The sequence below is a fragment of the Medicago truncatula genome, chromosome 3, assembly GCF_003473485.1.
Source record: "Medicago truncatula cultivar Jemalong A17 chromosome 3, MtrunA17r5.0-ANR, whole genome shotgun sequence".
Taxonomy (NCBI): Eukaryota; Viridiplantae; Streptophyta; class Magnoliopsida; order Fabales; family Fabaceae; genus Medicago; species Medicago truncatula.
Genome location: NC_053044.1, coordinates 11,269,430 through 11,286,821, shown reverse-complemented (window position 1 = coordinate 11,286,821; position 17,392 = coordinate 11,269,430). Strand labels below are relative to the sequence as shown.

The 17,392-nt window shown below is 34.3% G+C and overlaps 1 protein-coding gene across 1 annotated transcript; it reads left to right on the top strand.

The window, feature by feature from the left end:
• LOC11409298 (RNA polymerase sigma factor sigD, chloroplastic) lies at positions 1-2,331 on the top strand. The gene is made up of 5 exons (XM_003599391.3): positions 1-460; positions 946-1,161; positions 1,236-1,376; positions 1,616-1,816; positions 1,907-2,331. The coding sequence occupies exons 1-5, from the start codon at positions 86-88 to the stop codon at positions 2,183-2,185; spliced, it is 1,212 nt and encodes a 403-aa protein (XP_003599439.1). The 5' UTR covers positions 1-85; the 3' UTR covers positions 2,186-2,331.
• Positions 2,332-17,392: the final 15,061 nt, after the last annotated feature.

The following is a 17,392-nucleotide window of genomic DNA, read 5'->3' as shown; positions in this document are numbered from 1 at the left end:
AGCACCAAATTAACCTGTTACTCTTTTATTTTAAAGCCATAGCTAGATATCCATCCACAAAAACCACACTTCAAAATTCCCTACCATGTCTCTTACATCACTTCCAACTTTTCCATCTCTAAAGACACACCATTCACTTCAACAAAATTTACCTACTATTACACCTTCAAAATTTGGTACAAATTTGGTTTATGGTGATGCATTAGTCATTGTGGCAGCAACAGAAGCAGTTGCATTAGCCAATGATGCTGTGAATGCAGCTAGAAATGCTGCAGCTGCTGGAATAGGAATTGATGATATGAGGAGGAAGAGAAGGAGAAAAAGAAGAAAAAATTTGGGTTGTATGGTAGAAGAAGAGAATATTCAGAACAATTTTTTGAGGCAGAAGGTGGTTGTAGGGTCTGTGACATCAGGGTTTTTGAGTTCAACAGATGAGGCTGAGCTTTGTTTATGTCTCAAGGTATATGTGGTAAATAAGTATGATCTTATCTTATATCTTATATTATAAAAGAGATAAGATAAGCTCAAAATGTTAATTAAGAATACACTGAACCATCATTTCAGTCCCTAACATTGTAGACATTAATAGGACAATTTCAGAAACTATTTTGATTTATTCAAAATAAGTATTTTAAAATACTAATAATTTCAGAGACTGATTTAAGAGTGTCCTAGAATTGTAATCTTAAGGACTGAATTAGTGACTGTTACAAATGATATGAAAAGTGGTTACTGATGTTTAAAATCGTGGTTAATTGTGTTCCATGGATGATAAATAAATTATGAACCTTGTTATATTCATTAACTATTCATTGAACACAATTAACATATATGGAACTACGTTAACCATTTAAATTGATTTCGAAGTTTGATGTCAAATTTGGATGTCAAAATACCATTTCTCTTAACGAACACGATTATGCATTGTGTGTTGAATAACAACAGGAGGGGGCAAAGATTGAAGTTGCTAAGCAAAGAATGACAGAACAAGAAGGGAATTCTGCTATTTCAAGGTTCACTCTTGAGAATACAAGTGTAGATAAAGTGTTGATTAATACGAGAAAGTCAAAAGAAAGATTAGCTCGCGATTATCGCGGTTTAGTTGCATCAATCGCAGCGCATTATCAAGGCAAAGGCTTAAGCATTCAAGATCTCATTCAGGTGCATACTAACACATTTCAGTATTTTGATATTTGTTAAAGTTTCTCATTAGGCATTTTAATTCATTTAACCAGGAAGGAACCATTGGACTTCTTCATGGAGCAGAGAAATTTGATCCAAATAGAGGATGTAAGTTGTCTACATATGTTTACTGGTGGATCAAACAAGGAATCATTAAAGCTTTGGCGAAGAAGTCTAGATTAATCAGATTACCGGTGAGACACTTTTTTAAAACTTTTTTTTTTGGGGCGGGGGGAAGCAAATGAAAATTTTATTAGAAAGTAAACAGTTTCTTACTTACCACTATTTTCATACTCTCTTTGGATTTACTATTATTGAAAGTGTTTTGATTGATACACTAGCTTATTATGCAATATTTCTATATGGTAGTCTACTACAAGATTTAAGAAGTAGACTGTTTATTATGAATGTTTGGTTAGTTTGTTATTTATAGGGAGAAAAGTATGGAATGGTTGCAAAAATCGCAGAGGCTAACAATGTCTTAAGACGAAGACTAAGGCGGAAGCCGACATATAATGAAATTGCTGAGGTTCTCAATGTGAATGTTTCAACTGTAAAACTTGTTTCTGAAAGGAGCAGACAACCAATTTCATTGGACAGATCTATAACCGATCAGAGCAACTTAATACTGAAGGTTCGACAATTTAATTCGTATTTTAGGCGATTAACTATAAACTACAAACTCTGAGCTATTAGTCATAATGTTTACTATGATATAATGCAGGAGATTATACCAGGACCAGTCGAAATGATTCCAGAGAAGATGGTTGAGAGGCAGCTAATGAAGCAAGGGGTTGTGAAGCTTCTTAACACACTTGACAAAAGAGAAGAAGAGATTGTAAGATTATACTTTGGACTCAATGGAGAGACCCCTTTGTCTTTTGAGGAGATAGGAAAGCTGTTGAAACTATCAAGAGAGAGGATCAGACAGATTCATGGTATTGCATTGTCAAAATTGGAACAAAATACCCTTGTAGATAGTCTAAAGTTTTATGTTGTATAGAAAAAATGTTTTTCTGATTAAGATTTATGAATAGGAACATAAAGCAAAATATAGGATATGTCCATAATGTATCAATCAGTGGTAAGAGCAAATCTCAAATGACACAGTTGTAAAATGACAATCAGTACTACAGTTATTAATAGTAATTTCTCTTTTCTCAATCTAAAAAAAATTGAAATTATCCCACTTGGGTTGATCTAGTGGTATTGGCTTGAGACCTTGGAGTGTGCTTCTCTCAAAGTCTCAGGTTCAATTCTCCTTGGTCCCAATTTCAGCGGGCTAGTCCATACAAAGCTTTGCGCTAGCTTTAAATGGGACCTACACAAGTGGACAGTGGGATTGGACCCCTCAAATTAGTCGGTCTTAGGCTGGATACCGAGTTTTTAAAAAAATTGGGCCAAATATCTCTGGGATCGTTTAAGAGATTTGGATGGAAAAGGATAACGTTGCGAACCTTATACGACTTAAAGAACCAATTTGAAACTTAAAAAATTTAAAAGACTAATCCAGCATAAACGTTAAACTTAATTACCCCTGGAGGTATTTGCCCAAAATATTGTATTGAAATCAAGATATAATGAAGGTGCTTTGAACAATAATGGTACCTTTTCTTTTTGGTTTCCAAGGTGATGAGGTGGTTCGGCTGTTCTTTTTTAACTCCGCCTAATTTTTTCATTCATTGGGAGTTTTGGAGTGGTACGGAACGTAATAAGAAAATCCGGAAGGGTCTTTGCGAGTTTGGCATACTACTATTTGGGTTATGTGGAGAGTTAGAAATAATTTTTTTTTCAATAACTTGAATTGGGAGGTAGGGGAAGTTATAGAAGAGATTAAAGTTTTATCTTGGTGTTGGTTGTTGACTCGGATCAAAATTCGGTTTGTATGCTTTACGAATGGAAGTGGAATCCGAAGGCTTGCCTTGAGGTAATTTTTGAGATGCTGTTTTTGGGCTGTGGTGTGCGAAGATGGCGTGACTGGAAGATTTTTTGGTGCTGCTGTTGCTGCTTTCAGCTACTGCAGTATGGCTGTTTTGCGCCTGTTTGCAGTAGTGTTGTGGGTTGCGGCTGTGCAGGTTTCTACCCTTCTTCTGGTTTGTTTCTGCTAGCACGCTGTCTGTCCATTGGGAGCTTTTGTTGATTCCGTTCTGTGCCTGTTTGGGGTTCTGGTTTTTCGGTTGTGACCTTGTCGGTTGAAAGGTTTTGGTCGTGCTGTTATAGGCCATTTGGTTTTTGGGGTGTTTGGGTAAAGGTTCCTCATATATATGGATTTTTGGTGTTCCTACCTTGTTAGGTGTTCCGCATATATACGACACCTTTGTATTTTTCTCTTTTAGGATAAAAGAGAAGTTAAAAAGTATAGTATGTCTATGCGATATGCATCAGGAACACCAATCATTATGTTACACAAACAAGTTTCCAATATTTAGGATCTACTTGGGATCGTTTGGTGGTGTTCGCTTGAGACTTTAGAGTTGTCTCAGATTTGATTCTCCCGGATGTCAATTTTGGTGGGTTAGTTTAACTTAAAAAAAAAGTTTCCAATATTTAGAACCAAGAATAACATGGATTCTTATTTATCAACTTCAACTTGTTCCATTTATCTATTATGCTTCAAGCTGCACATACTAACAAAGCAATGAAACAGAAGATTGCTGAATCATATGAACATTCATTTACATCTATGAATTAAGAAAATTACAAACTGTACTGGCTCAACTAGTTTACACAGAATATACAAAGATGCATGCAAATGATCAGAAAATACAAACTGAAAATTGGTTAATTAAATCCAATCTTGTGGCAATCAACAGCAACCATGCATTTATTAGGCTTTTGTCTTCAATTCATCGACCGAGTCGAATTTTTCCACTTATTAGGTTTCTCCTGCAAAAACCAAATAAACATATTTTCTTTGATTAGATCCGAAGCTTGATTGTCAAATTTTAATTTCTGTAAAAATATGTTCTTCAGACAATTCCATTCATATTGCAGTTTACAGAAACAATTCATTCAAGTTTTATTCACAAGCAAGAACATTTCATAGAAATACATAGTGAGTTATTCCCAGATAGTGAATAACCATGTCTCAAAAAAGATAACCATTTCTATCAAAAAGTAAGTACCTCACTTAAATTTCCCAGATATATTATTCAAAGTATAACTAAAATATTGATTGAACTTTATTCAACAATTGCGCACAAGATTTTATTCACGTTCAATCGTTACTTAGTTTTTTTTTTTTTAACAAAGATAAAGAATATGTTACGAGTTTGGACACCGAAAACATATGTAGCAGAAATTGATTACTGGCTTTGTGTTGAGAATGATATGCAAAATCTTTAGATATGTCTAGATTGTGAACACAAATGGACATGTAGAAAAATTATTTAGGAGTAGAGAGGTAAAAGAAAAACGTACCTGAAACGGAAACACAACTTGACCTCATATTGTGACTTGCTTGTTTATTATTATGACAGGGATGTGAGAAATTTTGGACCGATGTTCATTCCTTTTATACCTTTCTTCTAACAATGGGCAAAACTTGATAGTGAGTAGTTTAAGAGAGGAAGGGAGGCTGTCTTCTGGTAACAACTCAAGTCTTACACAACTCAAAAATTGAAGTGATTTCAGCGAGGAAGGGAGGCAATTTTCTGGAAATGACTCAAGCTCCGAGCAATTAAGAAAGTTAAGATTTTTGAGAGAGGAGAGGTGTCGAAGTCCATTTCCTTCAAGTGACTTTATTTCAGAGAGATGACCAATAGATAGAGACACAAGGGAGATGGGAAGCAATGACTCGTTCAGCACGGTGTTAACTATATCATCAACCGTTCCAACTGTCAATCTTGAGATATACCGATTCATCAAGGTGTTAACTATATTATCTCCCATTTGTATTCTCAACTGTGAAAGATACTCTGTCACGAAAACGTTAAATATACCATCATCGCTTCCAATTCTCAATCTTGAAAGAGCGGTCAGGCCTTGGAGATCCCATTCCATTACAGGCGGCGTTGCTCTTCGGAAAGAGATCACAATTGATTGTAATTTGGGAGGTAGACAAACTCCTTCACAAATAACAACTCTGGACAATCTAGAGTCTATTGTTCAAGAGCAGTGAGCGTGTCCATCCGAAGCTTGACTTTAAGCAGTCCAATTGAATCATGTGATTTGATTTTAAGTGATTGGAGGCTTAACGATTGATGTGATGGACTTTCTGAAATAAAAACTGAATCCATACTCCTACAAAAACAAATGTAAAGTATTCGGAGTGCAGGGAAACCATCAAGTTGGAAGGATGTAAGTGCATCACAGCTACTCCATAAAATAAGACTCACAAGCGATGTATATCTGCTCCACGTTTCAGGAGGCATGAATGCTAACTTCTCACAATTATCAATACAAAGTGACTGCAAGTCTACAATGAAGTGGGTAGACCATTCTTTGGAAATGTAGTGAGGGGAAGACCATAGAGCTCCAAGTGTAGAAGACAAGTGCTTCTCATAATCATTTTAGGAACAAATAAGAACATATTACAATTTTCAGTATCTACAGTTTGCAGCAGACTTTGAGAGTCTCTCACAAGCAACGACGATTGAGTTCTTTCAGAATACCCTTCAGAATCTAAATCTTCTTTGATTTTTATTTTTTTTATTGATGATAGCCAATGCAAGTATGTGGTGTTTCCAATAGACGAGCATAACCTTCTATTTGAATTTCTTCTATGGAAGATAGGTGGCTGGGAAAATGTCGCCTAAGTTCTGGACAATTATATAACTCAAGAGTTTTAAGACATGGAAAAGCAAAGCTGTTTCCTTCAAAAGGGAGCCATTCATTCCAATTTGGCATGATTTGAAATCTTATACACTCAAGGGACGGAAATGGTTGGAAGGAAGAATTTGAACCTTCTCCTTCTTGGACACAATAGAACTCTGAGCCAATTCTCTCCGATATCTTCATATCATATATTTTTAGGTCCTTTAGAGAAGGTAGCTGCCCTAGCGGTGGAAGTGTCATGCAATATTCAGAATTATCGATGCGAAGAGACACCATGTTATAGAACAAAGAGTTTCCTACCCAATTTGGAAAACTTGTCCCGCCATACAAGCCAATACGAAGCCTCTTCAGACTTATTGGTGGTTGCAACATATCTAGAACAACTTTCACTTTTCGCGAGTCTTCACTTTGTTTTCCCCACAACAGCTCTAACTCCTCAATTTGCTCTTTGTCTTCCAGGTTGGCATCTTTTGCATCCGTGGCATCAACGACATTATGAAGGTTCTTGATAGTAAGTTTTCCCTGTAAGTGTGGGAATTTCTCAAGTTCTTTGATACTTAACCCTACTTGATGCTTACCCACTGCAAAAACTGTCAAAGTTTGGAGGTTTTCTAGCCCATCAATTTCCAAGGGAAACTCCTGCATATTTTTTGAACTTATATCAAGGTGACATAAATTGATTAAATTTCCCATATGTACTGGTAATTCAGTGAGATTCCTACAGCTTGATAAAATCAAAGTCTGCAAATTATAAAGGTTACATGATGTATCAGGCAAGCTTTTGATTTCAGTGAAAGAGAGATCTAGATACCGCAACTGCACCAAATTGCCAATTGAATCAGGTAGCTTGGTGATATTTGTATACTTTGACAGCGATAACACACGCAACCTTTTGAGTGTTGGTAGCAAATCATCGACTACCTTGGTGGATAAGTGTTATATATTTTGTTTGTTGGGAAGAGGCTGCTGCACTTGAAACCTGAAATGTTTAATGATCATGCATGTAAAACTCAAAGCGTATGGGGTTGCCACACTAACCTTTAGGTTCGATTCGCCCCCACCAATAAATGTATATTGGATGCAATAGGAATGACCGGCGAATCCCCTTCAGGATACTATGAGTTCCTTGACGTGTATTGCACAACCACACCAAGCGTATCTCCTAACAGTATTTTACAGATTTATGGTTCCAGCAATTCACTCATGCATTAGAGAATTGATGGATGATTTAGAATAATAGAATGGTGAAGAATTATGTTGTTAATGTAACAAAATTCTGTCCAAATTGTGTGTAGTTGTGTGGTTTTTGTATTTTCAACTAATGCCCAAATGTCAAGCATTTATAGTGCATTATATGTGACTCTTCACATGAAAGAAAGCACCTTTTTAACTTGAATCAATGCCATGATTCATTAAGCACCCTTTTGCCAAAGGTTATAACCATATATACTTGAATCAATGTCATGGTTCATTATTAATAATAAATAATAATGTTCCAATGTATATGAATGGTTCCCATGAAGAGTTACAACTTTTGGTTCTAAAGTGATTCCATTATTTTGGAAATCACCAACAATCCCCCACCATTTTCAAAATACTAAATCACATAAATCCGGAAATTCCATGCCTTCAGATAATGGTATCTCGCGATTTGAACCATTACTTAGTAAGTTAAGTTTTCGCTCATTCCCAAATAGTATGGTAGGCAAGCTTTGAACCAACTATCCATTAGAACAAGTGTGCATAGCTTACACATAGAATCTCGGTACCATTGATAAAGAGACTTGTAAGATGACACATTAAGAAGGCCTTGTGTCATATATCCCTTTTCATGAGAATTTAAGAGTCAAGCCCTTGAACTCCGTGAAGCGGCCAAACTTCATTCTCACATAGGTAGATTATATCGGGAATGCCCCATAAGTATGCATTCCAGCAAATATATGCTATATGTCCATTAAGAGGAAAACCTCATCCTACCTTTTTTCTTCTTATGGTCCAAGTACTTTTACCTTTGGGATGTATCTATTGTCAAGTACTACAATTACTCTAATAGTGTACTTTCACCATTGAACCCAAGACTTGATGCTACTCAAGTGTGGGTTGAGTTTCCACTATTGGTAATCAATTAGATATGGGCTTGAGTCCCATCCCCAATGATGTCTTCAACACCATATCCTTTGTCAGACCTTTCGTCAAAGGATCTGCAAGATTCTTCTCTGTTCTTACGAACATGATGGAAATTATTCCATTAGAAATCAAGTCTCTTACATAGCTATGTCTTAAACCAATATGCCTTGATTTCCCATTATAAACTTGGCTATAAGCTTTTGATAGTGTGGATTGACTATCACAATGTATGGATACTGGCGCCATTGGCTTTTGCCAAACTGGTATGTCATACAATAAATTTCTTAGCCATTCTACCTCTTTACTCCCTGCAGCCAATGCAATAAATTCTGCAGCCATGGTGTAGTCGGCAATGCATGTTTGTTTCTTTGAACCCCAAGAAACTGCACCTCCACCAAGGTTGAAGATCCATCCACTTGTGGAAGCATGATCTTCAACATACGTTACCCAACTAGTATCTGTGTATCCTTCCAAAACAGAAGGGTCTCCACTATATGTTAAACAATAATTCATTGTTCCCTTTAAGTATTTTAATACTCTTTTCACAGCGTGCCAGTGTTCTTTACTTGGATTGTTAGTATACCGACTTAACCTTCCAACAACATATGCTATGTCAGGTCTAGTACAAGTCATAGCATACATCAAGCATCCGATTACTTTAGAATATTCAAGTTGTGCCACAGGACAACCTTTGTTTGGTTGCAAACTGACAGTTTGGTCAAATGGGGTAGAGATCGGTTTACAATCTAAATGATTGAATTTCTGAAGCACCTTTTCTATGTAATGAGATTGGGATAAACCAATATGGTTACCATCTCTTATGATTTTAATTCCTAAAATCACATCAGTTTCTCCTAAATCTTTCATATCAAAATTGTTGGATAAGAAAGCTTTAGTTTCTTCAACCTCATTTATACTTGTACCAAAGATCAACATGTCATCTACATATAAGCAAATCATGACACCTTTTCCATTTTGGAATTTACTGTAAATACACTTGTCAAATTCATTTATGATATATCCGTTGGCTAACACAACTTGGTCAAACTTTTGGTGCCATTGTTTGGGTGCTTGTTTCAACCCATATAAAGACTTAGTTAATTTACACACTTTATCTTCTTGACCTTTGATCACAAACCCTTCCGGTTGTTTCATATATACCTCTTCATCCAACTCTCCATTTAGGAAAGCAGTTTTAACATCCATTTGATGGATTACAAACTTATGGATGGATGCCAGTGCAATTGGCATTCTGATTGATGCAATTCTTGCAACAGGTGCATATGTATCAAAATAATCAATGCCTTCTTTTTGCGTAAACCCTTTAGCAACTAGTCTAGCCTTGAATTTATCAATGGTACCATCCACTTTCATTTTCCTTTTAAAGATCCATTTACAGCCTATCGGTTTGGATCCGGGTGGGAGATCTACCACTTTTCAAGTTTTATTACCCATAATTGAATCTATTTCTTCTTGAATAGCTTCTTTCCAAAAAGCTGAATCTTGAGATTTTATAGCCTCTTCATATGTTACCGGATCACTCTCAAGGTTAAAGCAAATTGGTCCATAACTATTTATGGATTTACCTGTTCCTTCTACAAGAAACATGAAGAAATCAGATCCAAAATCTTTCTCTTTCCGGATCCTCTTACTTCTTCTAAGTTCTGAACCATCCAATGTATCTATATCAGATTCATTGTTTTCTAAATTTTGAACATTAGAATGAACAATATCCTTGGGATAAGAAATTGAGTTAAATCCATCTTCTTGAAAAATTGCATCTCTTGACTCAATTACTGTATTAACAGAATATGAGTCATTCGATTCAATAGTCAAGAATCTGTATGTTTTGCTATTTTCTGCATAGCCTAAAAATACACATTCAATTCCTCTTTCACCCAATTTCTTTCTTTTTGGTTCAGGCACTTTCACAATTGCTCTACAACCCCAAACTTTTAAATAATTAAGAGTAAGCTTTCTTTGTTTCCAAAGTTCATATGGGGTTATTTTGTTCCTTTTGTTTGGAACCCTATTGAGGATGTAACATGTTGTTAGCATTGCTTCACCCCAATATCCTTTAGATAATCCAGAATAGGACAACATGGCATTAACCATTTCTACCAAAGTTCTATTCTTCCTTTCTGCTATTCCATTTTGTTGTGGGGTGTATGGTGCAGTTACTTGATGCACAATACCAGTGGATTCAAAATAACTCGGATGATAGAACTCTCCTCCCCTATCACTTCTAAAGCATTTAATGAAAGTTTCATGTTGAAGTTCTACTTGTGCTTTAAATATTTTGAATTTATCTAAAACTTCATCTTTTGAATGCATTAAATAAACATAACAAAATCGAGTGCAATCATCAATGAAAGTAACAAAATACTTTTTACCACCAATGGTGGGCCAACCATGTAAATCACATACATCTGAATGAATTAAATCTAGCACCCTAGAACTTCTTTTAACACTTTTAAAAGGTTGTCTTGTAATTTTAGTCAACATGCAAGTAGTACATGAATCAAAAATTTTATCAAAATTAGGAATTAGATTTGATTTCATCATATCCTCCAATTTTCTAAAATTAACATGTCCCAATCGCATATGCCATAAATCACAAGACTCAACAATATAAGCAGAAATCATATTATTATTATTATTAATATTTGCAACATTACATTTGAACATATTCTCACACAAATATCCCTTTCCTACAAACACACCCCCCTTTGAGAGGATAAATTTATCCCCCTCAAATACAGATTTGAACCCATTCTTATTAAGTAATGGTACAGAAATCAAGTTCTTCCTAACTTCAGGAACATAAAATACATCTTTAAGAGTAAGTGTTTTTCCATAAGTGAATTCAATATCTATGGTCCCTTTTCCTTGGACTTGCACAGTTGAATCATTTCCCATGTACAAAACACTCACATCTTTATTGATGGTCTTGAACATTTTCTTGTTTTTGCACACATGGCGAGTAGCACCAGAGTCTATCCACCATGAATCAACATCTTCAATCATGTTGATTTCAGAAATGACCGCAACAAAATCATCATTTGTTGCCCTTGAATTCTTTTCTTTGTTCTTCTTTTTAAAGAACCTGCATTCATTCTTGAAGTGTCCTTCTTTCCCACAAAAGTAACATTTACCTTTCCTTTTCTTTTTGTTGTTATTACCATTGTGGTTATGATGAGACTTATCATTTTCATGATTTCTCTTTTTGGAAGATTTGCTTGAATTTCCTTCTTCCATAACATGAACCTTCTCTTGAGTAACATGATTCTTAATACCTTCTTGTTTTCGGTATTCTTCTTCTAAACGAAGGTGATTGCCAAGTTGCTCAAGAGAAATGTCTTCCTTCTTATGTTTCATGGTTCGTTTGAAATCTTTCCAAGAAGGAGGAAGTTTGTCAATTATGGATGATACAATAATTGTTTCATCCATATTCATGTTATGTTGTTTGTAGTTGTTAAGAATACGTTCAATCTCATATAATTGTTCCATAACAGACTTATTATCTACCATTTTGTAATTATTAAAATGAGAGACAAGGAATTTCTTACTTGTTGCATCTTCACGCATGTATCTGGTTTCCAATTTGTCCCATAAGTCTTTTGCAGAAGGGCTGCTCTGGTAGATATCGAACAAAGAGTCAGACATACCATTCAGGATGTGTCCTAAGCAGATGTAATCATCATTGTCCCATTTCTGTCTGTCTCTTGTCTCAGCAACGGTTTCATCATCCTTCTCCTCAGGCCTTGCCATGTTCAGAACGTATGCCACTTTCAATGTTGTAAGAAGAAACTTCATCTTCTTTTGCCAGCGGATGAAATTTCCCCCATCAAACTTTTCAAACTTAACAAAGTCAGAAGTCATTTCTTTCAATGAAGCAGCCATAGAAATCGAACCTAAAGATTGTTATATATTTTGTTTGTTGGGAAGAGGCTGCTGCACTTGAAACCTGAAATGTTTAATGATCATGCATGTAAAACTCAAAGCGTATGGGGTTGCCACACTAACCTTTAGGTTCGATTCGCCCCCACCAATAAATGTATATTGGATGCAATAGGAATGACCGGCGAATCCCCTTCAGGATACTATGAGTTCCTTGACGTGTATTGCACAACCACACCAAGCGTATCTCCTAACAGTATTTTACAGATTTATGGTTCCAGCAATTCACTCATGCATTAGAGAATTGATGGATGATTTAGAATAATAGAATGGTGAAGAATTATGTTGTTAATGTAACAAAATTCTGTCCAAATTGTGTGTAGTTGTGTGGTTTTTGTATTTTCAACTAATGCCCAAATGTCAAGCATTTATAGTGCATTATATGACTCTTCACATGAGAGAAAGCACCTCTTTAACTTGAATCAATGCCATGATTCATTAAGCACCCTTTTGCCAAAGGTTATAACCATATATACTTGAATCAATGTCATGGTTCATTATTAATAATAAATAATAATGTTCCAATGTATATGAATGGTTCCCATGAAGAGTTACAACTTTTGGTTCTAAAGTGATTCCATTATTTTGGAAATCACCAACAATAAGTAATTTTGTTCTCTCCATAAGCAAATGGGCATGAAGCTTCACAAGCATTTAAAATTGTTGAAACTTTTAAACTTCATGAAAATGTCATACACTTCTTGGGTATATGACAAATGGAGGACATTTTTAGAGACATTACCACATTCAAGCCTGGAACAACTTTTTCCAGATACGACTGTAGTTAAATCGTTGATAAGGTCATGTATGAAAAACTTTTTTCCACGACCAACATCATTTGATTGCTGAATTAAGGATCTGGACAACAATTCAGCAAAGCAGTCATCACCTACTTCCTCTGCCATTTTTCCCTCTTGAGAACAATCGAGGAAGCCTTCTGCCATCCACAACAAAACCAATGTCTTCTTATCAAGTGGGAAATCCTTTGGAAAAATTGAACAATATGCAAAACATCTTTTCAAATGAGAGGGAAGATATTGATAACTCAAATGCAAAGCAGGAAGAATATTATCATTTCGCAAGTTTCATATGTTGCTGTTCAAAATTGAAGTCCACTCAGTTATGTCTACCTTTGAACGTAGAAGTCCTCCTATTGTTTTAGCAGCTATTGGCAATCCTCCACACTTTCTTGCAATCTTCCTGCCTATTTCTTGATAAAATTTGTAGAAAAAATACAATTTAGCTTATACTTGTGTGGCGTGATTTTGTACTTATGGTATCATTTTCGGCTACCAATATCTTTTCAACCACATATGCTGACCCTTCTCCAACATCCTCTATTATCTCTTGCACCAGTTGCTTTCTCGGAGTAGCATGAATCTTGTCAGACTTTTACATGAAAGAAAGAAAATGTTAGCGAATAGCAAAAAGTATACATAAAAATAAAGGCCAATTAGAAAGATGTATAATTAACATTGAAGTACATTTTCATCAACAAACAACATATTCATATAGGTAACTTCTGAAGGATTTTTCTCCAAGTTACATCCCACATACGAAGTACGCGAACCTTCAATTCCATATTTGCTTTCCGCGCAACTATAACAGAAATTGGAGTAAATGACATGATTGAATTATAATTTAAATGTTTATATCAAAGTAGAAGAATTTAATTTCTGTAAGAACAGTATCAGTGTTTAAATAATCTATTATAATGTGACTTAGGCGTAAGAATTTTGCAACTTTTGAAGGACTTTGTGCGCTAGATTATTGTAAGAATTCATAAGCCATTATTATTATTATTTTTAGTGCGCTTCATTTTAACATCAGTCATTATTAATTTTTTTGTGTGTTTCATATTAATTTTTATTGTATGTTTTTTTTATTACATTTCCATCACTAACCTGTATTTCATGCGTCGTTTCAGTTTTAACGGTGAATTAATAGGAGTATAAATTATTGAAAGCAATCATCATCCTTTACCAATGCATTTCATTTTAATTTTGATTGTGATGAGGTATATATTTTTTTTAAAGTAATGCCAACAACAATTTAAATTTTATGCGCCGTTTTAATTTGAAAGGTGAGTTAGGCATTTCATTTACACCAATAATAATAGAAGCATCAAATTATTGAAAGAAATCATTAACCATCATCAACTTATTTGATACATTTCTTTCAACATAAATAGTTGTGATCTATGGCAAAAGCTGTGAAGTATTGTCATGTGATTCCTAGTTCAATTCCCTAGAGACCTTTTATTTTTTTTTAGAAGCAACAATATTTTAACAAAAGATAAGGGCAATATAGTCATTTTTGCAAGAAGGGTTGAGAATTTGCACACTATTCTCCAATTATCTATCTATCTATTATAATAATCTATCTATCTATCCATCTATCTTTTTTTTTGGTCAATATCTATCCTTCTATCTATCGGCTCGGTCTAGTGTGGGAGACCTTAATAGGTCTCCTACCGTGAGCAAGTAAAAGTAAAAAAATTCTAATCATTAGATTGTGAAGCTATATGATTTTTAGCATGCACCGTCGGTACTCAATACTTTTTTTAATTTTATTGTCACTTTTCTCATTCTCTTTCCTCTTCATCCCCATCCTTCTTTCCATGACAGATCTCCAGAAACACTCACATTTGCCATCTCCTTCCCGTTGTGGTAATTTATATAGATGTGTTTTCCTTTTTAAATTTCCTTTAAATCATTGAATTGAAAATCATGATTGCAAAAGATTCAAAGAGTATGCTATCTTCAATTTCAATTTACAACAAAAAAAAACCTTTAATTTCAATTTTCAACATGTTGATTGTACCATACATATAATTTCATTAACGTACAGTCAATCAGATCTTTAGGTTATTCCATATATTCGAAGAACTATTATAGTCAAGCCACATGTCCAACTATAATAAACGACAAGAACCGTTCCTATGGCCATATATGTATTACAGTCCATTTTCTATTCCCTTATCAGCGAGATTCGATGGAGAAAATTAGTGGGTTTGTTGCTTTTTTCAGCATAAGGTTTGATTTTGGGTCTTGTTGAATCTCTGTTGGGATTGTTAATTTTGTGTTTCTCAATTTCAAATTGGTCTCATTTCACTCTCTGTATTTGAGTTTGTTTCAACTTTCCCGTGTTTTAAAACCAAATTCAAAAATATAATAATAATGACAATAATAAATGGGTAAAACTGAGTGCAGCAAAGTATGTAGGATAAGGAGGGAGACTATATCCATCGCCAATCGAACTAACAAAAATAAACAAGGAAGAAGATGCGAGAGAGGAGTAAGAGTATAGATTGATACGGTGTGGTTAGGTGTATCATGGACTAGCAACTTTTTCACTCACTCACGGTAGGAGACCTATTAAAGTCTCCCACCCTAGAAGGCGCCCTATCTATCTATTTATAATTAAATGAAAGATATTGGTGCAAACCCTACTCCCCAACCCTAATTCCGATTTGACTTTTTTGCCCTTCATTTTTGCCCTCCTTAAATTCCCACTTAGTAAAATTTCTTGAATGTCCAACCAATCAGTTATAAATCTGCATTAAAATTGTAACCGACAATAAAAAATATCCTTCATGTTTCTACTAATGGGTGTTAGATCTATATCCCTCTTCAACTCCTATAGTTTCGTAATGCTTGCAGGTTGTCTTTATTCACATCCAAACCATTTGAGTTTTTTAGATTTGTATTGTCTTCAGTTTTGTTACTTTCCTTTTATTCTACCTACTTATAGTTGTTCTAAATTTTCAATATCTTCTATGAAATCGTGAGTTGAATAAGTGTATGCTTTCAAAATGTAAAATCTTTGTGAAATTTACCACTTTGTTTTTTGTTTCACGATTTTTCTTTTGAAACAAAATAGACTGATTTTTGTTTCTTGCAATGGTTTAGAATAATGGAGGGGAAACCGAATGCAACAAAACCATGTGTACAAGGGAGAACCGATGTTGGTTTCTTTATATTTGTAAGGTATGTGGTTTTCAATTTGTATTGTGATTAAGGGAGACTGATTAATGTTAGTTTTCTTTATGTAAGCCATTTGGTTGTTCTTGGCTGATAAAAGAACAACAGAACCCTTAAAAAAAATTAACAGAACCATTTACAAATAATCAACATTAACTATAGTATATAATAACACATAATATGTAAGCTATTTGGGTTTACCTTGATTTTTTTTTTTCTTTCATAAAAAAATAATCAACATTAACTTTTCAACGGGTATGGCACTATATATGCCTTAGGCTTTAGAAAACCGTAACATGTGTGTTTAATTATGAGCTATTTTAATTTTATCATAATACAACTTCCATCCAAAATTAATGATGGACATGATCATGGAACTATTCCATAACAACAATTATGTAAACAATCATTTTCATATGGATATCTTAAAATTTACTATAATATATAATAACACATAAGTTCTGGGCGTTGCACGGGTCGGCCATCTAGTCTGATAATAGATAGATAGATTGACATTCATATGTTCCTCTGTGACAACTCAATCCTTTGTCAGCATGGATAATGAGATATGAACACTTGAATATGATATAAAAGATGAACATAAGGAGTAATCGACATGCCACCGTCTAGATTTTGATTGAATTTAAGTTGCTAATAAGTATCTATCGCTTATGTTGTATAGAAAAAACATTTTGCTGATTAAAATATATGAATAGGAACATAAAATGAAATATACGATGTCCATGAGATACAAGTTTGAATTTGTAACCGTATTTTAAATTCCATATGACACAGTTGTGCAATTTCAAAAAAATTAAATAAAGATGTGTTAAAACAATTTGTTTAAAGATGTGAAGGAAGAACTAGACCGTTTAACCTTTGAAACCAAAAAGAAAATGTACCATTATTTTGGGCTAAGTTAAAAGATTAAGTTTTAAAACAAGTTGTGACAGAAACAAACTACTATTCCTAGTTTGCAAACCGCATAATCACAAGTCACAACAACTTACTTGGGAAAATATTTTCTCCAAAAAATAAACTTTCATTCATACACAACATAACCTTGGCAAAGGAAGACTTGCTTGACAATCATAACAATATTTGTTATTTATCCTTTAATCATATCTTCCACATGTAAGTATATACCCTTTCTGATCATATCCATCAACCATAAGATAGTTGATCATTATTTAACAAAGGGGTTAATAGGTTTTTACCTCTTGTAAGGTCATTTCCTCCCTGTAATTTTTTTTTTATTTACCCCCTAATAGGCCAAACAAGAACCAATTTTAATTTTTTTTTTTTTCAAGAAATTTTCGTTTTTGTTTGGTCTATTAGGGGGGTAAATCGAAACAATTTTTTTA

Bases quoted from the DNA above. Each gene is read 5' to 3' on its own strand.
- LOC11409298 (XM_003599391.3), top strand. From the start codon at position 86: ATGTCTCTTACATCACTTCCAACTTTTCCATCTCTAAAGACACACCAT. The intron at 1,162-1,235 runs GTGCATACTAAC...TCATTTAACCAG, and splicing joins GCATTCAAGATCTCATTCAG to GAAGGAACCATTGGACTTCT. The intron at 1,377-1,615 runs GTGAGACACTTT...TGTTATTTATAG, and splicing joins CTAGATTAATCAGATTACCG to GGAGAAAAGTATGGAATGGT.